At 43.8% G+C, this 23,197-nt stretch overlaps 1 protein-coding gene across 2 annotated transcripts in view; it reads left to right on the top strand.

Moving 5' to 3' along the window:
* The window catches only part of LOC140487842 (paxillin-like), a 158,838-nt gene that overhangs the window by 79,039 nt on the left and 56,602 nt on the right, over positions 1–23,197 (top strand). Inside the window, exon 1 of one of the 2 annotated variants that reach the window (XM_072587149.1) lies at positions 12,343–12,383. The exons of the other annotated variant lie outside the window; for it this stretch is intronic. Coding sequence (XP_072443250.1) covers positions 12,347–12,383 — 37 coding nt within the window. The 5' untranslated portion in view covers positions 12,343–12,346. Of the gene's footprint in view, positions 1–12,342; positions 12,384–23,197 lie in introns of those variants that run through there. 2 annotated transcript variants of the gene reach the window in all.

The following is a 23,197-nucleotide window of genomic DNA, read 5'->3' as shown; positions in this document are numbered from 1 at the left end:
TTCACGCTATTGATGCCCCTCATGGTCTTTTAAAAACTCTATAAGGTCACCTTTCAGCCTCTGACACTCGAGGGAAAAAGTCCCCAGCCTATTCATTTTCTCTCTGTAGCTCAAACTCTCCAATCCCAGCAACATTCTCTGGTAAATCTTTCAAGAGGATTACCTCCAATTACAACACGATCTTGATCAGATGGGCCAATGGGCTGAGGAATGGCAGATGGAATTTAATTTAGATAAATGCGAGGTGCTGCATTTTGGGAAAGCAAATCTTAGCAGCACTTATACACTTAATGGTAAGGTCCTAGGGAGTGTTGCTGAACAAAGAGATCTTGGGAATGCAGGTTCATAGCTCCTTGAAAGTGGAGTCGCTGGTAGATAGGATAGTGAAGAAGGCGTTTGGTATGCTTTCCTTTTATTGGTCAGAGTATTGCATACAAGAGTTGGGAGGTCATGTTGCGGCTGTACAGGACATTTTGTACAGGCAACTTTTGGAATATTGCATGTAATTCTGGTTTCTTTCCTATGGGAAGGATGTTGTGAAACTTGAAAGGGTTCAGAAAAGATTTACAAGGATGTTGCCAGGGTTGGAGGATTTGACCTATAGGGAGAGGTTGAATAGGCTGGTGGTGTTTTCCCTGGAGTGTTTTCTCCTCTACTCAATGCACCAACCAGTGAAGGCATGCATGCCAAATGCCATCTTCACTATCCTTTCTACCGGTGACTCCACTTTCAAGGAACTATGCATCTGCACCCCTTGGTCTCTTTGTTTGGCAATGCTCCCCAGGGCCCTACCATTAATTGTACAAATCTGGCCCTGATTTGTCTTAGTAAAATGCAACACTTCTAGTTACTAAACTAAATTCCATCTGCCAGTCATTGGCCCATCTGATCAAGTTCCCGTTGTACTCTGATGTGACCTTCTTCACTGTCCACTACACCACCAATTTTTAGAATGTTTTAATTTATATACCTGGCAGCAACTTAGTAAATCCCTATTGCATCGATTTGCTTCTTAAAGTGTGAAGTTTGTTTTCAGTCTCCCATGCTCATCAACCTCTATAGCTTAACACCTATTTCCACATAATTTAGTTGTTTGGTAGTACAAAATTACACATTTTTGTCGATATATTTTGTCTTGTACTAATTGGGACAGTTGCAAGAATACCAATGAGCAAGAGAACTGCACTTTCTATTGTATGAGAATTGGGATGCTATCTGGAAGATCCTGGGTGACATCAGGTGTTCACAGAAATAATTGAGGGTTGTGAGGCTACAGTGAAGAAATAATTGCTGTTATTCTCTACAACAGATTGACAGTCGATGCCTTTCCCAACAGAATTGACATCAAGCAAAGTTGCATGCTTATGCCCACTCTTTCTCCATCTTCCAAGCTACCATCCCACGTAGTGTCCAAATTGAATGCAGGTTTCATGGAAAGCTTTTCAACCTCCGCAGGTTGAATCGAAAGAACAAATATTGCACATGACTGTAAGTGACATCTGATATGTGGATGTCTGTGGACGTTATCCTGTCATTCAGCTGAAGACGTGTTTGAAGACACCCATTGAGTAGATGTATTGAGTATTTGAATGCTGATAAGATATTGGTTCTTCTCCAACCAAACCCAAGATGGAGTTATACCATTTAGTGTTGCCATTAGAAAATCCTGCATGTTACTTGGATGGATAAGTATAAGCGTGTTTCAGGAAGTGCAGACGGACTACCTAAGTGGTGTATTTTCTTGTTTTATCAAACATTGGATGAGGGCATTGCTGGCTAGGCAAGCTTTTATGTCCCATCTCTCATTGCCCAGAGTTAAGAGTCAACCACATTGCTGTGGGTCTGGAGTCACATATAGGCAAGGCCAGGTAAGGATGGCAGTTTCCTTCCCTGAAGGGCATTAGTGAACCAGATGGGTATTCCTGACAATTGACAATGGTTTTAGGTCATCATCAGACTAATAAATTCAAATTCCACCATCAGCCTGGCTCTCTGGATTAACAGTCCGATGATAATACCACTCTGCCATCAATGCCCATTAATGGCAATTAGACGGCAATTGCACTGGGCAGACTACTATATTAGAACACTGACCACGTTCCTTGTGCTTTCCCTATTCCCAGCTGATGAATAACTAAAGATCACAAGGCTGTCTGTAGAAAGGTTTCTGAAATTCCTTGAGATGTTGCTTGAAAATAGTTTGATTTTGACCTTAGCAGCTGGGATGAGTGCTCTAGACCAGTGGTTCCTAAACGTTTTAGTATCATGGCACTCTTCAAAGAGACAAACAGTTCCATGTCTCACTTTATATTCATGCTCATACCAAATGTTTGGTTCTATGCATTCGCAAGCATAGTGCATAACCAAGCAGTTTTCCCTTCTCCTACACGTGTGGTCTGAATTTCGGCAGATACTGACTTCAAAAAATAGACATCAAGACTCCGAAGGAGATCAGAAACGTGGAGCTGGCCTCAATGCTCGCATGTAGCAGTGCTGCTGCCTGAAAATTCCATGCTTGTTTCTGTCCTTGCAATGGCACACTGATTGAAAACAACTACACTGTACTGTGAAAGCTGAGGAACCCTGTTTTATCAAGTTGAAACTGGCCTTGAAGCCAGGCAGTGATGAAGACTAAAGACACAGAAAAAAGAAGAAAGTTTAAGGCATGCAACCCATCATTAACCTGACCAGCAGATTGACTAATTAACAGTTGACTGCTGTTAATCAACTAGGAGAGAGTGAGGGCTGCAGATGCTTGAGATCAGAGTCTAAAAGGTAGATGAAGGTGGGGGGTGATGGTGATAGGTCAAAGTGGAGCTTGGAGCGGTTAAGTAGGAATGAAGATGGACTGGTAGGACAATTCAAGAGGCTGGTGCCAAGTTGGAGGGTTGGTTCTGGGATAAGGTGGGGGGAAGGGGAGATGAAGAAACTGGTGAAATCGACATTAATGTGGTTTGGTTGGAGGGTCCCCCAAAGCGGAAAATTAGGCATTTTTCCTTCAGGTATTGGGTGGCTAGGATTTGGCGGTGCAAAGCAGAACATCCCAGAGAACATCTCCGGGCTACACGCACCAATCAACTCCACCGCCCTGTGGCCAAACACTTAGCTCCCCCTCACACTCCACCAAGGACATGCAAGTCCTGGGACTCTCCAACCACATGACACTAGCATTAATTTCACCGGTTTCCTCGTCTGTCCCCTCACCTTATCCCAGATCTAACCCTCCACCTCGGCACCACCCTCGTGAACTGTCCTCCTTGTCCATCTGCCTTCCCACCTATCCCCTCCACTCCCACTATTACAATCACCACCCACTTTCATCTACCTATCGCATTCCTAGCTACCTTCACCCCCCACCTCAGCCCCACCCTTCCATTTGTCTTAGCCCACTTGCCTCTCGTGCGCGCCCGCTCTCTGCCTCTCGCCCGCGCTCGCTCCCTGCCCCTCTGTCGCCCGCCCGCGCTCGCTCCCTGCCCCTCTGTCGCCCGCCCGCGCTCGCTCCCTGCCCCTCTGTCGCCCGCCCGCGCTCGCTCCCTGCCCCTCTGTCGCCCGCCCGCGCTCGCTCCCTGCCCCTCTGTCGCCCGCCCGCGCTCGCTCCCTGCCCCTCTGTCGCCCGCCCGCGCTCGCTCCCTGCCCCTCTGTCGCCCGCCCGCGCTCGCTCCCTGCCCCTCTGTCGCCCGCCCGCGCTCGCTCCCTGCCCCTCTGTCGCCCGCCCGCGCTCGCTCCCTGCCCCTCTGTCGCCCGCCCGCGCTCGCTCCCTGCCCCTCTGTCGCCCGCCCGCGCTCGCTCCCTGCCCCTCTGTCGCCCGCCCGCGCTCGCTCCCTGCCCCTCTGTCGCCCGCCCGCGCTCGCTCCCTGCCCCTCTGTCGCCCGCCCGCGCTCGCTCCCTGCCCCTCTGTCGCCCGCCCGCGCTCGCTCCCTGCCCCTCTGTCGCCCGCCCGCGCTCGCTCCCTGCCCCTCTGTCGCCCGCCCGCGCTCGCTCCCTGCCCCTCTGTCGCCCGCCCGCGCTCGCTCCCTGCCCCTCTGTCGCCCGCCCGCGCTCGCTCCCTGCCCCTCTGTCGCCCGCCCGCGCTCGCTCCCTGCCCCTCTGTCGCCCGCCCGCGCTCGCTCCCTGCCCCTCTGTCGCCCGCCCGCGCTCGCTCCCTGCCCCTCTGTCGCCCGCCCGCGCTCGCTCCCTGCCCCTCTGTCGCCCGCCCGCGCTCGCTCCCTGCCCCTCTGTCGCCCGCCCGCGCTCGCTCCCTGCCCCTCTGTCGCCCGCCCGCGCTCGCTCCCTGCCCCTCTGTCGCCCGCCCGCGCTCGCTCCCTGCCCCTCTGTCGCCCGCCCGCGCTCGCTCCCTGCCCCTCTGTCGCCCGCCCGCGCTCGCTCCCTGCCCCTCTGTCGCCCGCCCCCTGCCCCTCTGTCGCCCGCCCCCTGCCCCTCTGTCGCCCGCCCCCTGCCCCTCTGTCGCCCGCCCCCTGCCCCTCTGTCGCCCGCCCCCTGCCCCTCTGTCGCCCGCCCCCTGCCCCTCTGTCGCCCGCCCCCTGCCCCTCTGTCGCCCGCCCCCTGCCCCTCTGTCGCCCGCCCCCTGCCCCTCTGTCGCCCGCCCCCTGCCCCTCTGTCGCCCGCCCCCTGCCCCTCTGTCGCCCGCCCCCTGCCCCTCTGTCGCCCGCCCCCTGCCCCTCTGTCGCCCGCCCCCTGCCCCTCTGTCGCCCGCCCCCTGCCCCTCTGTCGCCCGCCCCCTGCCCCTCTGTCGCCCGCCCCCTGCCCCTCTGTCGCCCGCCCCCTGCCCCTCTGTCGCCCGCCCCCTGCCCCTCTGTCGCCCGCCCCCTGCCCCTCTGTCGCCCGCCCCCTGCCCCTCTGTCGCCCGCCCCCTGCCCCTCTGTCGCCCGCCCCCTGCCCCTCTGTCGCCCGCCCCCTGCCCCTCTGTCGCCCGCCCCCTGCCCCTCTGTCGCCCGCCCCCTGCCCCTCTGTCGCCCGCCCCCTGCCCCTCTGTCGCCCGCCCCCTGCCCCTCTGTCGCCCGCCCCCTGCCCCTCTGTCGCCCGCCCCCTGCCCCTCTGTCGCCCGCCCCCTGCCCCTCTGTCGCCCGCCCCCTGCCCCTCTGTCGCCCGCCCCCTGCCCCTCTGTCGCCCGCCCCCTGCCCCTCTGTCGCCCGCCCCCTGCCCCTCTGTCGCCCGCCCCCTGCCCCTCTGTCGCCCGCCCCCTGCCCCTCTGTCGCCCGCCCCCTGCCCCTCTGTCGCCCGCCCCCTGCCCCTCTGTCGCCCGCCCCCTGCCCCTCTGTCGCCCGCCCCCTGCCCCTCTGTCGCCCGCCCCCTGCCCCTCTGTCGCCCGCCCCCTGCCCCTCTGTCGCCCGCCCCCTGCCCCTCTGTCGCCCGCCCCCTGCCCCTCTGTCGCCCGCCCCCTGCCCCTCTGTCGCCCGCCCCCTGCCCCTCTGTCGCCCGCCCCCTGCCCCTCTGTCGCCCGCCCCCTGCCCCTCTGTCGCCCGCCCCCTGCCCCTCTGTCGCCCGCCCCCTGCCCCTCTGTCGCCCGCCCCCTGCCCCTCTGTCGCCCGCCCCCTGCCCCTCTGTCGCCCGCCCCCTGCCCCTCTGTCGCCCGCCCCCTGCCCCTCTGTCGCCCGCCCCCTGCCCCTCTGTCGCCCGCCCCCGCTCCCTGCCCCTCTGTCAAGATCTGCCACCTCGCTGGTTTCCACTTACAAAATACTGCATCTACTAGTGATGCTTGCTAGATTGCAGAACTATTTCAATATTTGCACATCGGAGCAGGAACTCTAACAAAACTCAAAATGTAAGAAACTGTTGCCCTCACCAGTCCACTGTATGAGTTGGAATTCAAGCTGAAATGGCCTGCCTACTTCCCCTCGCAAGCACTATATATATCATTGTCATCATGTGCCAGGACATGGTGCTTAACAGTGCCATCAAGTGTTACAATGTACCTGAAACTGAGGTCACAATCAAAAGCATCTGCATACTTTGGTGTGGCCATGCACCTGTGCCTGATTATAAAACTTTGAGCTCTAAGGTGAGCTGTACTTTGAAGTAGTAGGCAACTGAAGTAACTTAAATATGCTCTAAAGGCCACTTTGAAATTTTTCTATTTTAGCCCCAACCCCCAAGAATGCACAGCTACTGAGAGTCTACAATGCAAGATTTATGTTGAGTGAGACTAAAAGGTTGTAAGATCTGACTCTGAAGCAGCTGGCATGTGGGCACACTTGCTTATATGTTTCACCTGACTGTCAGTGTGATTTGTGCAGTTTGATTTGATTTGATTTATCGTAGTCACATGTACCCAAGTACAGTGAAAAGTTTTGTCGTACAAGCAATACAGGCAGATCTTAGCAAACAAGGACATACAGATCGTAGAATGCTTAAGCAGAGCAAGGCATACAGGTCACACTGCACAGGAGACACGCAAAGCAAGATCAACATTATTTGAAGTTAGAGTCCATTCATCAGTCTAATAACGGCAGAGAAGAAGCTGTTCTTGAACCTGTTAGTGCGTTTGTTTAAGCTTCTGTATCGTCTGCCTGACGGAAGAAATTGTAGGAGAACATTACTGAGGTAGATTGGTTGGTTGATTTATTGTCATGTGTACTGAAGTACAGTGAAAAGCTTTGTTTATGAGCAGTAAAGGCAGATCATAGGATGTTTAAAAAAAATTTAGAGGCACACAGGTTACATTGCACAGGATGTAAGCAAGATCATCATTATTTGAGACAAGGGAGTCCATTCATCAGTCTAATGGCTGGGAAGAAGCTGTTCTTGAAGCTGCTGGTACATGTGTTCAAGCTTCTGGGTCTTCTGCCTGATGGAAGATCATTACCAGGTTTTGCTGGATCTTTGAAGATGTTGGCAGCCTTTCCATGGCAATGAGAAGTGTAAGTGGAGTTTATGTATGGGAGATTGGCTTCCGTGTTGGTTTGGGCTGTACTCACAACCTTCTGTACTTGCTTACAATCCAGGGCAGAGTGGTTGCTGTACTTGGTACCTAAGGGGCACATTTTCACGCAGAGGTAGGTGCATGTATGGAATGAGTTGTCAGAGGAGCTGGTAGAGGCTGGTACAATTACAACATTTAAAAGGCACCTGGATGGGTATATGAATAGAAAGGATTTAGAGGGATATGGGCCAAATGCTGGTAAATGGAACTAGTTTAATTTAGGCTACCTGGTCAGCATGAATGAGTTGGACCGAAGGGTCTGTTTCTGTGTTGTACAGCTCAATGTCTTTTTTTGTATATATGCTCCCAATATTGGGCTCAATTCTTTTCAGTCTGCTCTTAATAATAGTTACTCATCCATTTATTCAGCAGAAACACCATCAGCTTGCTTGTCTAAGCCTTTCATTATTTATCTAAAAAAAAAACCCAATTTTAAAATATTAATGTGGGATTTTCACTCGCTTCTGTGTAGTACTTGCTTAATGTAGTAACAAATTATGATTTGATGTATCTATGTAACTTGATTTTGTAAATTGTTTTTCTATTCCAGTTGAGTGATATCACGAGCCACCAGTCCCCTTAAACAATCTATTCTGCATTCTCATTTCCTGACCTCTGCCTTGCTCTCCCCTTCCTTTTTGATGATTTCATGTTATCCAAAAGAGTTTCCTGTGCTCCTTTGTGCAATTAGTTTGCAACTTTATAAACAATTTTGAAATACCAGGAGCTATGGTCTCCAGCTCTTTGTAGAAGAAGTCAAATTTTCAGCGATCAGAAAAAAATGACCTGGTGAGTGGAGATTATACACAGTAAGAGTTAAAGAAACATGAGAAACAAAGCTGAAAAGGGAAATCCATATTGATTCCAGGACTGCAATTAGCTTGGGCTGTGAGCCAATTCGTAGTTGGCCACAATAGTTTTCAGACACGCACTTGAACCATGAGCCTCCATATGGAGCTAAGCTTCAATTTAAATGAAGAACCTATCCATACTGTATCTGTCTGTCTTTCAATTGATGTGGCACCCAGGCTGTTCAAATTGTTTAAAATAGACATTACAGTTTATACCAAAAACATGGAAAATTATACAAAATTTGAGTCAATGAGCAATAGGAACACAGGATTTTACATTAAATTATATAATGTACAGTGAGGGCAATGGAACTTGTGTTTAATGAGATAATGTTAATGAATAGTAGGATAATTGATACCATGTAAGCTTCCATTGACTTTTCCGAATTATTGGCATTTGATATTTGGAGAAATGAGAATGTTTGTTTTTGTTTTGCCTGGACCACTGCATTGCTGGACGGTGTAACATCAACATAACGACTATCAACTTCACTGCTTTGTTAACCAGGGATTGCTTCTAATTCAGGTTTTAGCTTGGACTCTGATTTATTGATTTATCTCTTGATGCTTTATCAGTGCTGTAATAATAGTTGAACTTGTAAAGTTTTTTCTGACTTAATTCCCCAATTACTCCTCTTCACCATATAGTATTTCTATTAACACAGCAAGCAAAGAAAATTGATAGGTTTTAAAGATAACATTCATAGAATTTTTGAATAGCAAAATATTAGTAATTTACCCAATTTATGACGTACATTCTGTATTTTTGTTACCCTGAACGTTGTAATATAGGAATCTGAAGAGGTATTTGGCTTGTTTGCTTTAGAAAAAATAATTGATGTTTTCTTATACCAGGTAGTCATCCAAGTTATAGATCATGTGCAAGGTCAGACTGTGAAATCCCATAATTTGACTCTTAGAAATCCAGTCAAGTTTTTTTTCGCAATTATTATTCTCAAATTTAGTTTATAGTTGTACAGCATGCAAACAGACCCTTTTGGTGTAACTTGTTCATGCCTACCAGTTTCTCAAACTCCATTTACCACTTCCTCTGGCAGTTCTTTCCACACCTGATCCACCTCTGTGTGAAAATGTTACCCCTCAGGCCCCTCTTATATTTTTCCCCTTTCACCTAAAAATATGCCCCCTAGTTTTGAACTCACTTGTCCTAAGGAAAAGATTTGCTATTCACCTTATCTATGTCCCCTCAGGATTTTATAAATCTCTATAAGGTGACCCCTCAGGGTTGCTCATTTATTTCAAGCCTACCTTTGTGGGTAACAATCTCTTTTATTGATGTGACTTTGTTAGGTGTAGTGGACAGATATTATTTTGTGTTTGTGTTATGCAGGTTGGGAATGAAGTTTTCTTAATTGTGAAAGATTCTGGATAATCACTTTGTAGGGAAAAACTAAAATGTCCGTTAGGGAAATTAGAAAACAATAAATCCAGTATCAAAGGACAATGAGCAGGTTCTTGATCATTCATCATTTTCCAACAGTAATACGTAAGGAAACTTTGATTTTCAGTGAAGAAGCATGCTAACAGAGAATCACACTGTGCTTGCTTTAGTGAAATAGAACCTTTTTTTTGCATGTGGTCATTATTAATATTTATGTAATTAAATCCTGCTGAATGTGAGCAGAACATATTGGACTCCAAAATTGGACTTCAACAGTCAATAATTGGTGTTGCTTTTAAAGACGGATTGATGTTTTTGTAAGGATGCTAAATGTGACTTATGTGTTCTGTCTCTTTTGTTGTTTGTTTTTCACAATTGATGTTGTCAATTTTGCTTGGTTTTCTCTACATTTTGTTTTGTTTCCAGTTATGTGCCTCTTTTACCCCTGTCACTCTTCTGTATATTTCTAAGCCTTTGTCTTCTGCCTTTGTTTATCTTGTTCATTATGAAAATATGCTTGATTCCATATTTATAATCTGTATTGTTTAGACACATTCTACTCTGCTTATGTTTTTCTAACAGCCTTTAAAAATGTAATTCTGCAGCAGTAATTAGCATTTGCCAGAATTTTAGTAAAACTAGCTGTGAGCTTATTGATGGTTTATCTGTACTGTATACTCTAGTTTTGCAGATGCTTTGCAGATGCAGTGTTATTTCTTGAATTGCGCTCTGAGTGTAATTGAATTGCAGTGCATTCTAGCCCTGAGTATTTGAGATGGCTCACCCACATATCTGGCTTTTATTCCGTTCTTTAAATTTTGGACAAATGGAGAATGAAAGGGAGGTTAAGTTTAAGAATTGTTTATTAAGTTTTGTTTATTATGAATCTCAGCTATTATGGCATGAGGGCCATCACAGTTGGCCTCAGTGTATTTTTGGGTTCTGGTGGTGTGTTACAGTTCATTCAGGAGTCTAAGTTGTTCTTCCATCACTTAGTTAACTAGGAATCTCTCCCAAGAGAAAGTGAGGACTGCAGTTGCTCGAGAGTCAGAGTCTGAAGGTGTGGCACTGGAAAAGCACAGCAGGTTGGGCAGTATGCAAGAAGCAGGAGCATCGCCATTGAATCTCTCCTGTTTGCATTACGAAAGCACCTTCCTTGGCCAACAATTTATGCAATAGGATTTGAACTGGAATTCTGGGTTAGAGGCAGAACCACCAGGCCTCAAGAGCTGTCTTGGGCTGGGGCCTTGGAGGGCAAAATATAATGGGCACAATTTTAAAGTGGGTTTAAGAATAGAGAGCTTTACAGTTTGAAGCTGATGTGCCAAGTGGAGATGATAGTTAAAGGTGTGGAATCCTTAGCTTTATAAGAAAAGTGAAGAGTATAAAAGCAAATCATACTGAACCTTAATGGAACTTGAATAGTTCAACCTCAGCTGGAGTATTGTGTCAACATCTTGCCCACTCCTAAGATTGCTATCTGAAAATGCCCCCATCCCCTTGTCTGTCTTCTATTAGTTAGCCATGCTAACAGATATTTTTAACTTAACCTATTCAGATGTGATATGACACCCTCTTGGAGGCTGCACCCCTATCCATGCTAAGATATTAACCCCAATACCACATGCTCTTATGAAGTATCCTTATCGGTAAAAACAATGACTGCTTATCTCATTTGAACATGGTTTGAGTCTTCCTTTACCTATGGTATGTGTTACCTCCTGAACAAAATAGTAATTATTTTACCAGACATGGCATCATGCTGACTCTGTTTGGTTATAATATGTATTTCTAAATGCTCTGTCATTATATTTTTTAAACATATTAACATGCTCTGAGTGATAGATATTAAGCTAACTGGCCTATAGTTACTTATTTTCTATCTCCCTTCCTTTTTCAATAACATTGTTAAAATTAACAGTTTTCCAAACCTCTGGGACATTCCAAGGATTATTGGAAGATTGCTATTGATGCATCCACTATCTCTAGCTACTTCCTTTAATATCCTAGAATACAAAAAATCAGGTCCACCCATTTCCTTTGTGTATGCCCTGTAAATAAAGTTTTAGTAGGCTCAGTCACTGTGGTTGCAACTTCTGCTCTAATTGGCATTGGTTTAATTGTAGCAATCTTGCTTCTGAGATAGTTGGCTATGTGTTCAAGTCCCATATAAGCCTGAGGGTCAGCCTTTTAGATGAGACTTAGAATTGGAACAAAGCAAATGATAAATAGACCAACTTGAAGAAAACCAGTGGAATTTACTAGTGTCCCAGTCAACATTTATGCCTCTGTCAACATTGCTTGTATAAAGTAATACAATTAACTAGGCTCATTATGTCCAAATTGGCAATTCAATAGCAAATGCATAGCAGAAGAACATTTCATTTGAACCACCTTTTGAGACAATGGAAGGTTCAGTAAAAGAAGATTTATTATTTCAATATGTACAATGATTACTGAAACAATGTCTCTTCAAGTTCTACCCGTGCATTACCCACTGAAAATTTATTATGCTTGCTTATATCTACTAAACAGTTTAGTTTTCTTCTGTCAACCATGCTTTGTATCTAGTTGCCTGCTGAGTCAACTATCATCCTTATTTTGTCTGTAATGAGCTGACTTTGGTGCCTCATTGCTAGATCATCCAAATATGTGCATATTCAATTACCTGTTTTATTCTTGCCCTAAGTCCATTACTGTTTCTGCATCTGTTTGTCCAGTGTATAATTTCAAATCTCAAGGTTTGTCTTCCATCGCCACAGTATCTTCTGCAGAATCTTCTGTCACTTTCAAACAACTAAGTCATTGCAATCAACAAAATTCTAGAACACCCAAAGGAGGAAGGTTTTATCTTGTATCAAAGGAAACAGATTGATGCTGGTTATGTGCTGTGACATTTAGTTCCTCTCTTTACCTTTAGTTCAAAATCTTTGGCAGAGGTCCTATATTTGAGGCTTATGTACATCCCAGATTTTTGTGCAGCATTTAATATCTAGGCTATAGGCATTTTAACAGGCTATGTAAGAAATTCCAGAGGGCATTCAGCTGGTTGGTGCTAGTACTCTCATTTAGGTCTGATGCAGAGTTTTGCTGTTGTGGTTTGAAAGTTGCATAATGAAAATTAACCACTTTCTTGCGCAATTATGTGGAAATACTGCCAGTCACTTTGTGGAAATGCTAAGAATCAGAAGAGTGGAAGATATTAGCAGAGGTGAAGAACGTAATGTTTCTGTGAATATTCTGCATGAAACTAGATCAGATATTTCGCCAATACTTCCAAGACTGGATTTGACTACCTGGAAATGCTCTGTTGGTCTTGGTAAAATTGTTACGAGTAAGATGATGCCTTTAGTCTGATCTGGTTGGTGAGAGATATTGTATTTGTGCTCTGAAATATTTCACAGCTACTAAATTACTTTTGGAGTCCAGTTCAGTTGTTATATCTGAAATAGCCAACTGAACACACTGAATTCAATCAGTGGCAAATGAGAAAATAACATATTTCTATAGTATTTCTCAAAACCTCAAAGAGGGTGTCCAAAGGCACTTTAAGGGTCCTTTTGTGGCACACTGGTAGTGTCCCTACCCTGGACTGTCAGGCCAGGTTAAAGTCCCACCAGCTCCAGAGGTTCATCTATAAACAGGTTGATTTGGAAAACAGGTTAAATAAAAAAGGCTAAGTTTTGGACTGTAATCCACTATTGAAACGTTGAGAAATCCAGCAGTCAGTTTGCAACAGTAAGCTCCCATAAACGGCAAGAAGGTAACTGAACAATCTGTCTTGGGTGTATCGACAGTTGTCGTTTAGGACACTGGGTGGGGGTTCCTAAAGCAGACAAAGTAAATGAGATAAATGATGGATAATTTGTTTCTGTTCTATTGGTTGAAAAGTGTAAGGATTCCTCTTCTCAAAAGCAACACTTACATAGCACATTTAACTTTAAAGTACATCTCAAGGTGCTGCATAGAGATATTACAAAAAAAAAGAGTCACAAGATGTTAGTGCAAATTGGTCAAACGGTCGGGTAGCTTTTCAGTGAAATGGGGAGAAGGCAGCAAAGGAAGTCTTGTGCTCAGGGCTAAGAAATGAGAAGTCTACCAATTAAACTCAACTGAAAGCTCAGGATGAGAGGACAAAACTGCACCTGAGACTAAGGTTTGTATTCATGGTGAGTTCTTGAACTGATTTGGGGAGGTGGAAGTGCTACTTGTTTGCCTTTCTGAGTTAGAAGATTTTGAGTGTAAATGCCCATGGTGGAAGACTTTTGCACAAATAAGCTAGTCTGTAATATCAGTGTTGATTTACTTTGCTCTTTTAGTTATTATTCTTGCATAGTAAAAGGTTTTATGAGGCTGGTCTCCACAATAATTCACATTTTGCATCTGTGCCCCTCTCTGACAATATTTTCCTTCCTTTAAAAAAATACTGATGCTGATGTTTGGGTTGTGCATTAAATAAAAGTATCACAAGAACAGAGGTTGGAGGTTGAAAATAATATTTTAAAATGGTTAAGATTTAATAAAGAGGCTTTGCTAAGTATTTAATTGGCTATAGTTGTTGTTTGCTCAGTAATCATACAATAAGATTGCAGTTCCTGGTTGCTAAATTAACTTCTGGATAACTGGATGTCTTTTGTGAATGAGGAAGACAAACAAGTTGTAGTTTTTTAGTTGCCTGCCTGAAGTCAAGTCCAAACTACTGCAACAGGACCTCCACCACACGGAGGATAAAGGAGGCAGGTCCCACATCCATTCCAGCTGGAATGGTGATTGAACTCCCTGCTCTTGGCACCAACCCAGCCAACATAGACCAAGTTTAAATTTTCTTTCCATTAAATGGTTGACTCGGTATCTCTTCCACTCTTCTCACCTGCCACGCGCTTAAGTTGGGAGGATTTACAAATTGATCCTCAACCTGATTGTCAGCATCTTGAATACACCTTTCCTTGACCATTAAATCCTGGAGTGGTACTTGAGTCTGGAGTTATAGCCTCAGAGGTACACATGCCACCCACTGCTCCACTAACAAATGACGATGTTTGTAAGATCTCCTTTTCATAGTTGTATTGCAGTATCTCAGATTGCTGAGTTTTTCATTGTAAGCACTTCATTTTAAGTTTCATAGCCACAGAGAATAGAAGAGGGCCTTTAACCCATTGGGCGAAAGTGAGTACTGCAGACGCTGGAGATTAGAGTCAAGAGTGTGGTGTTAGAAAAGCACAGCAGGTCAGGCAGCGTGATGAAGCGCTTTTGCCCAAAACGTCTATTTTCCTGCCCCTTGAATGCTGCCTGGCCTGCTGTGCTTTTCCAGCACCACACTCTTGACCGTTTACATCAAGTCTGTGCAGATCTATCTGCACTAATCCCACCTGCCAGCACTTGGCCAGTACTATTTAATGTCGTTACATTTCAAGTACTCATCCAAGTACAGTTTAAAGATTCTGTCTTTCCTGCCTCTTCTACACTCCAGGCAGTATATTCCTGATTCCAACCATCCAATGGGGGTAAAAGAATTTTTCCTTAAATCCCCCCCCCCCCCCCAATGCTGATTGTTTTAAGCTTTTCACAGTGATAGTGCTAGTAGTGGCAGCTTGAATTAGTGAATTGAATTGTTGACAACGTTAAATCATTTTTCTTCAGTGGTGTATTGGTATGAATGAGCCTAATATTACTGAGTTAAAGATCATACAACGCTAGGTTATAATCAAACAGGTTTATTTGGAAGCATTGGTTTTGAAACGTTGCTGCTTCATCAGGTAATTGTGAAGCAGGACCATAAGACACAGAATGTATAGCAAAAGATTACAGTGATACCATGATGCATTGAACAAACCTAGATTGTTAAGTCTTTCATATTTTAGAATAGATTTGCTGGTTTTGGTTCTTTAGTATGTAAACCACAGAACTACTTTTAAGTCACATTCTCAAGATAGTTTAAGGTTTTATAACAAAAGGTGACATCTCAGCTCACACAAGGCCTTAAAGGTATGGGTCAGACTAATCTTGATTCCGACTGGTTCTATTTCCAAAGTGGAATTACAAATATTATTTGGATTCACTGCCTGCATTGACTGCTTGCTGGTTCTGCATTTTTTGAGCAAAATAAAACGTATCTGCAAATACAAATTCATGCCATAAATTTGTGTGCACGTGCGTGTGCAGGAGAGACTGAGTGAGTGTGTGCGGCTGAGTGCATGTGATGAAGTGTGTGTTTGCATGAGTGCGAGCTTGATAAACTATGAATGTGATAAGCCATGAGAGGGTGAGAGTTTGGGAGGTGTAAGTGTGTGTACGAAAGAGGGTCTGCGTGAGTGTGTGAATATGTAAGTGTGTGTGAGAGAGTGAGTGAGTGTATAGTGCAGTGGGATCACCTGTAGTGTGACATGAACCCAAGGTCTCTGTTGAGGCCATCCTCATGGGCACCGAACTTGACTATCAGCCTCTGCTCGACCACTGTGCTTTATTGCCTGTCCGAAGTCCGCTTTGGAGAATGGCTACCCAAAGGTCCGAGATCAAATGTCCCTGACCGCTGAAGTGTTCCCTGACTGGGAGGGAACGCCCCTGCCTGGTGATTGTTGTGCGGTGTTATAGCGTCTGCTTGATGTAATTCAATGAAATTTTTGATCTTGCTCTTGTGAGTCAGTTGTTTTAGATTGAACCCTGTTTCAAGTGTCAGCCGATGGTCGTTGTTAACTTCATAGTCTGAAAGCTGAGAGTTAAAATCCCACTCGAAAGCCCTTGAATACACGATCTTAGTTGAATTTCAATATAGAATTGAGGGAGGACTCTTGCCAGAAATGTTGTCTTTCAGATGAGACCTTAAACCAAGTCCCATCTGTAATCTCAGGTGAACATAAAAGATCCATAACATGATTTGAAGAAGAACATTGTAGATTTCTAATGGTTTCCTGGCCAATATTTAGTCCACAACCAACTTTATTAAAAACAGATTATTTTGTCATTAGATGTTTGTGTGTACAAACTGGTTGCTTTGTTTTTCTACATTAAAATTGTGATTGTTTGTCAGAAACACTTCATTGGCTATAATGGGGTTGAAACCTGCCATGATTATGAAAAGAACCATGGAAATGCAATTTTTGCTTTAAATCCCTTGTACAGTTTAGCTCTCTGTCTTATACCCTTATTGTTTAATGGTTCTTGTTACGATTTGTGTAATGAAGTGGCATACCCCTTGCATTCCACGGCCACTGAACAAAATGAATAATCGCATTAACAATGCTTATGCCAAGAAATATAACGTTGCTGAGTATGGTTTCCAAGCATTGATATTATGATAGGTGGGCAGCAGTGAACTGAGTAATGAGGTAGAAGTGCCTATTAAGGTGATGTGTTAACCATTTGCTGCTTCTGAGTCTAGACACGGGTTTTACATAGAGAAACATTGGATCTTGCACTTTGTGGATAGGTGCTTTTTGCTGCAGCAATTTGCCCCTCCCTATAAAGCCAGATTAATAATGACTGCATTACTCATCAGATTGATGTCTACAGCATGGTATCTGATACACCTCTGTTATTGCTTAAGATTGCTGTTCTTATTGGAACACAAGTCATAGTGTCAAGCAAGAACATAAAAGACAGTGTTTCCTACATCATACCAGTATGTGAAATTTGTGGAGTCATGTTAAATTTTGGTGCAATCCTGGATTACTACTTTGTACAAAATAGAAGGAATCTTAATGCTTTGGGGCATGTCAGGTTGTGTATCAAATGTATATGTCAATGTATAGAGTGGAGAGTTTGTAATATGTTGCAAATGTAGGATGGGAGTTTGAATGAATTAGTAGAGCTGGTGGTGTAGGGTTAGAATTGAACTGTAGGTGATTTTTGTGTGTTGTGCATTTAGGAGTAGATTCCATGCTATTTTTATGTACTGAGTAAACATAGATATTTGCACCAGCCCCTAGTAGCGCCATGTGTATATATAATTATTTAAGAATGTGTGATAGTCAATGCAAGTCTTATGTCCAAGCAAATGTATTGAATTTGCAGCTTGTGAATACTGTCTCTCCTATGTTGTTCCTTTTTGTGAATAGGCTTAGTTTGAACCTTGTATACTGCAAAGTTCAGTGGAACTTGCAGAAATAGATTGGTTTATTTGTTTAGAGTTTATCTGCTGCCTCCCTCTGAATTAAAAAAAACCCGAAATGAGTGTTGGTGAACAAGTTACGCAAATGTTGATCTTGCTGAAGTCTATTAAAGTAATGGATTAATCTCTTCTTCTAATTGTGCATACTTCATGTTCAAGCTGCAAAGAATTTGATGGGGAATAAAATATGAATGGAGTTTCACTCCAATCAATGGATAGGTCTGAGTGAAGCATGGAAGTCTGTGTATATATTGCTCAAGAAAACAGCTGCCAGCCAAAGTATTAGGCACAGGTGAAGGGATCATTTTCTGTATGCCCTATGTGAGGGTGAGTAACCAAAAATAGGAGCAATGTGTTACACCTCAAAACTGTAGCTATAAAAACAAAACAAACTAGGAACATTGGTTGACAAAGAACCTTATCAGTGAAATATTGCAGTTGCGGGAAATTGACAAAAATAAATAGTAGCTGCTCAAATTAGTCAATGCGAGAGACAGAGTTAACATTTCAAGTTAAATATTATTCTTTTGAAGCTTAAATCTTCTGATTTGTTTGGGTGAAATTTGGCAAAGTTGGCAATGCTTTAAATGTAGATTGGGCTTTAGAATTTCAGTAACCTCTCCTGGCATGATTTGCCATCTAGCACCCAAGGCACCCTGTCTCTTTGCATTCTATTCTTTTATACTTGGTAATGTTGCTCAGCTTTGCTAGTCCTGCTTTATAAATTTTCTGTTACTGTTTAAGCAATGTGAGTGAACTTGATAATTATGACTTCCATTTATATATTCTCCTCAATGTGGACCAATGTCTTCACATATTTCATACAGGAGAACATGAGTGACTATAAAAGCAAAATATAGATCTTAGAATGGGATTCCAAAGTTTAGTCAGAGGTGAGTTTAAATAAAGTAACTCAAAGTGGAGAAACTGGGAGGATAGATGGCTAAAGATATGACAGCCACTAATAAGGGAAAGATGTACCTAACTTTGTGTGTTTAACTTTGTAAAGAGTAGTATAGTCTCAGCAGAAGTTTGGATCTGATGAAGTTTAAGAAGAAATGGAAATTGGGAGCCTGTTCAAGTAAACAAGAAAACAAGCAAATTTGAAGATGGACAAGGCACACTTTAGCTTTCACTGGAAGATGTTGATTTCATTCATTGTTTATGTACTTCTTTGGCAGAATCCATCATTTATTGCCCATTGTGAAAATGGTAGAAAGCACCATTCTTGAACTGCTGGTGCCCATGTGTTAGGCAAAAGTGAGGACTGCAGATGCTGGAAACCAGAGTTTAGATCAGATTAGTACTGAAAAGTGCAGCAAGTCAGGCAGCATCCGAGGAGCAGGAAAATCGACTTTTCACGTAAAAGCCCTTCTTCAGGAATGGAGGCAGGGAGCCTCCAGGGTGGAGAGAGAAATTGGGGGGGTGGGGAGGAGAGAGAGTGGAGCAGATAGATGGGAAGGGAGATTGGCAGGTAGGACAGGTCATGAGGACAGTGCTGAGCTGGAAGGTTGGAACTAAGGTAAGGTGGGGGGGAAGGGAAATGAGGAAACTGGTGAAACTGCCCTGGGGTTGAAGTGTTCCAAGGAGGAAGATAAGGTGTTCATTTATGGTGAGGGACTGGTGGTGAAGGAGGCCCAGGACCTGCATGTCCTCGGCAGAGTGGGAGGGGGAGTTGAAATGTTGGGCCATGGGCTGGTGGGGTTGATTGGTGCAGGTGTCCCGGAGATGTTCCTTGAAGTGCTCTGCGAGGTGGCGTCCAGTCTCCCCTATGTAGAGGAGACCGCATTGGGAGCAACAGGTACAATAAATGACATTGGTGGATGTGCAGGTGAAACTTTGGATATGGAAGGCTCCTCTGGGGCCTTGGATGGAGGTGAGAGAGGAGATGTGGGCGCAGGTTTTGCAATTCCTGCGGTGGCAGGGGAGGGTGCCAGGATGGGAGGGTGGGTTGTTGGGGGCATGGACCTGACCAGTTAGTCACAGAGGGAATGGTCTTTGCGAAAAGCAGATAGGGGTGGGGAGAGAAATGTATCTCTGGTGGTGGAGTCAGTTTGGAGGTGTCGGAAATGTCAGCGGATGATGTGGTTGATGCGAAGGTTGGTAGGGTGGAAAGTGAGAACCGGTGTGGGAGGGGCTGTAGGATTCTGTCCTTGTTAAGGTTGGAGAGGTGGGGTTTGAGGGCGGAGGTGTGGGATGTGGACGAGATGCGTTGGAGGGCATTTTCAACCACGTGGGAAGGGAAATTGTGATCTCTAAAGAAGGAGGCCATCTGGTGTGTTCTGTGGTGGAACTGGTCCTCCTGGGAGCAGATACAGTGGAGGCGGACGAATTGGGAATACGGGATGGCATTTTTGCAGGAGGTAGGGTGGGAAGAGGTGTAATCCAGGTAGCTGTAGGGGTCGGTGGGTTTGTTTTAAAAAAAAAAGTCCATGTCAAGTCGGTCGTCATTAATGGAGATGGAGAGGTCCAGGAAGGGGAGGGAGGTGTCAGAGATGGTCCAGGTAAATTTAAGGTCAGGGTAGAATGTGTTGGTGAAGTTGATGAACTGCTTAACCTCCTCATGGGTGCACGAGGTGGCACCAATGCAGTCGTCAATGTAGCGGAGAATTCCAAGTTTCTCACCTGGTCTTCTAGCCAAAAGCTTGTTTAATTACATTCCTGGTCATGGGTTATCCCAGAATGTTAATGGTGGGGGAAATCAGTGATGTTAATGGCATTGAATGGCAAGGAGAGATGATTAGATTCTCTCTCGTTGAGATGGTTATTGTCTTACATTTGTGTGGGACAAATTTCCTTCACTTGTTAGGCCAAGCCTGAGGCAAGATCTTGTTGGATGATGTTAATCAAGGTAGATATAGACAGGCTTTGTTGTAGAGAATATATGGAGTTTGAAGCTGAGGACTATGCACATGTGACATAGGCCATTCAACTGCATTGCACCATTCAGTTAAATACTGACTGATCTTATACCTTGAATCCATTCAACTATCTTTTTATATTCCTTAATGCTCTTATCCTACGCAAATCCATCTCCAACTAGATTCTCAGTTCATTCCATAGCTTTAGGATTGAACATGTTTGAGATTTCTAATAGCTTTTGTTTGCAAACCAGGTATTTTGTTTTTGTTTCTCTTTTTGTGTTCATTTACATTTGAGTGTAATACAAGTTTTTTTTCCTCATTTCACTACTATATTGACACATAAAGATCATTATTTTCTGTTGATGCCTTTTATGAGCAGCGAACAGTTCCTAAATTCAAAAGGAAATACTTAACTATGTACTAAGTGCATGGTCCATGCAACCCTCTTGTGCATTTACTTAATTTCAGGATGTTTCAGACAAAACTGAGGCATGTTCTGTACCATATTAATCTACCTGTAATGCTTTAACCGTATAGTCAGCACAACTGAATCTGCCTTGATGCCATGGTGCATCATCCATTCCAGATTGCAAGCTGTCTGGAGCAGGTTAAGACCAGAGCTGGAAATGGTTCTTATAATCCCAGTTGTGATATTACTGAATAAGTCAAATCCAAGACTGAAATATGGTTTGGTAGATCATATTTTGTGTTCTTAGTTTAATGAGGTAATCTTTCTCTGAAATACAAGCACACAATGCAGGTCCAACTATAAAACGTAAATGTATTACACATAGCAAAATATAGAATAAACCATGGTGTTTACATATAACACAATTTGAAAGATTTCAGAACACTGTAAAAGTATAATCCTACCTATACCAACACCATCTCTTTATATTTGCTTACTTTATTAATTCGTGGGACATGGGCATCACTAGCCAGTTAGCATTTATTCCCTGCCCACAGAGGCTTGAGAAGATGGCAGTAAACTGACTTCTTGAACTGCTACGGTCCGCATGCTACAGGTTGACCCATTGTCTATTACATTTATAACTTAACTGTTTTTTTTTCTAATTTCCATACTTGAAAGTTTGGTAACCTCTTCCTTGATTAGTCAGTTAGGACTTATTCAAATTTGAGTAACCCCTTCATTATAACCAAATATTCTGGTGTGGAAGTTTGAAACTAAGATCCTTATACTGTAGTGACCTATTTAATGATTCTAAGCCATCTGCTTTTCAGGAGAATCTGTGTTTTATGCATCTAACTCCTGCCAGAACCTCTGCATGCTGAAGAAGGAAACTTTCCAAGTTATAGATTTTTCCCAAATCAAATACTGATACTTCTAAATATAAAGCAGGCAAATGGTTCTCAATATTTACTCTGTTCACTTAAAAAAAACACTCCCAATGGAAACAAATTCCCATTATCACTCCAAGGGTGACTCAAGTTTATCATTAAGCCACCTCACACACAGACCGAAACCCACATGCCACTAGTTCAAAATCTAAGTTCTTTAAAAAATTAAAATATATATAGATCACACATCTCAGTGTAACAGTAACACTAAGAAGAACTACTTCTTGCCATAAATAGTGTTAAAAATCACACAACACCAGGTTATAGTCCAACAGGTTTATTTGGAAGTATAAGCTTTCAGAGTGCTGCTCTTTCATCAGGTATCTGATGAAGGAGCAGCACTCCAAAAGTTTATACTTCCAAATAAACCTGTTGGGCCATAACCTGGTTTTGTGATTTTTAACTTTGTCCTCCCCAGTCCAACACTGGCATCTCCATATCATAAATAGTGTTAGCAGTCCATGAGAGCACATATGTTCCACCTGAGCCTCATACCCCATCTTTCATCATGTAACTACAAACAGAACACTGTTCCTTTCTATCTCCTGTTTATCCAGCTTCCTCTGAATTTATGCTATTTACCATTCCCTGCAGTCAAGATTGTGCTGCTGGGAAAGCACAGTAGGTCAGGCAGCATCCGAGCAGCAGGAGAATCAATGTTTTGAGCATAAGCCCTTCATTAGGAGACATTCCTTGCAGTAGCAAGCTTCCCACTCTGAGAACTCCTGAGTGAAGACATTGCTTTTCAGTTCTGTACTTTATACCTTTGGGATTATTTTACATTAGTAACTGGTTTGTCTTGTGCCGCAAGGGCAATCATTTTCTTTTATCTAATTGCTCCAAACCTATCATAATTTTAAATACCTTTATTCTTTGGTACGTATAGTCTCATTTTCTGTGTCACCCTTGTAAATCTACTTTGAATTCCTTTCAATCCTTCAATATTCTTTTCATAATGAAAACTGCACACTGTACTTCACAGTGCAGTCTAAGAAAGTTTAATATAGATTGAGCCTAACTTCTCATTTTCAGTTCCATATATCTTAAAATAACTTTCTGCTTTGTTTTTTAATGGCCCTATAACCTGTGGTGATACTTTTTGTGAAGTGTTTTTCTTTATTCCTCCACCCATTTTAAATTCATATCTTGCATGTTATACCTCTGTTTTTCTTAGAAATCTGGAAATTCTGTCATGACACTTGCTTATGGTAAATACCTGTGCTTGGACTCTTTTAACAGGTTAGCCATGATTGTAACCACAAATCTACATTTCTGCCTTTCCCAATAATCTTTCACCCCATCTTGATGATACAAAGTGACCAGAAGATAAATTTTCAAATCCAATGGAGAGGGACTGAAACTTCAGTTCCTTTTACTGTACAGCTGTCAATCTGAGTCAGAATCATGGCCAGGAAGACAAGAACTATACACAACCTAAAGATAGCATTACATAAAAAAGAAACAACAAATGCGCTTTACAAATATGTGTAAAGTGCAATAGTCAATAGTAGATTTAGAAGGAGAACATGCTCACAATAAATAGATACCATGTTGAATTCTGCCTTAAAAAATATTCATGGACTTTCCTGTTGCTAAGTCTTCAGGAAGAGTTTTCCAAAGACTCATGATGCTGAGAGGAAAAAAAACTTTTCCTCATCTGTTTTAAATGGGCAACCCCTGAAGTTTAAACAGTGA

This window comes from Chiloscyllium punctatum, chromosome 17, assembly GCF_047496795.1.
Source record: "Chiloscyllium punctatum isolate Juve2018m chromosome 17, sChiPun1.3, whole genome shotgun sequence".
In the NCBI taxonomy this organism is placed as follows: domain Eukaryota; kingdom Metazoa; phylum Chordata; class Chondrichthyes; order Orectolobiformes; family Hemiscylliidae; genus Chiloscyllium; species Chiloscyllium punctatum.
This window is presented reverse-complemented; position numbering and strand designations above follow the sequence as displayed.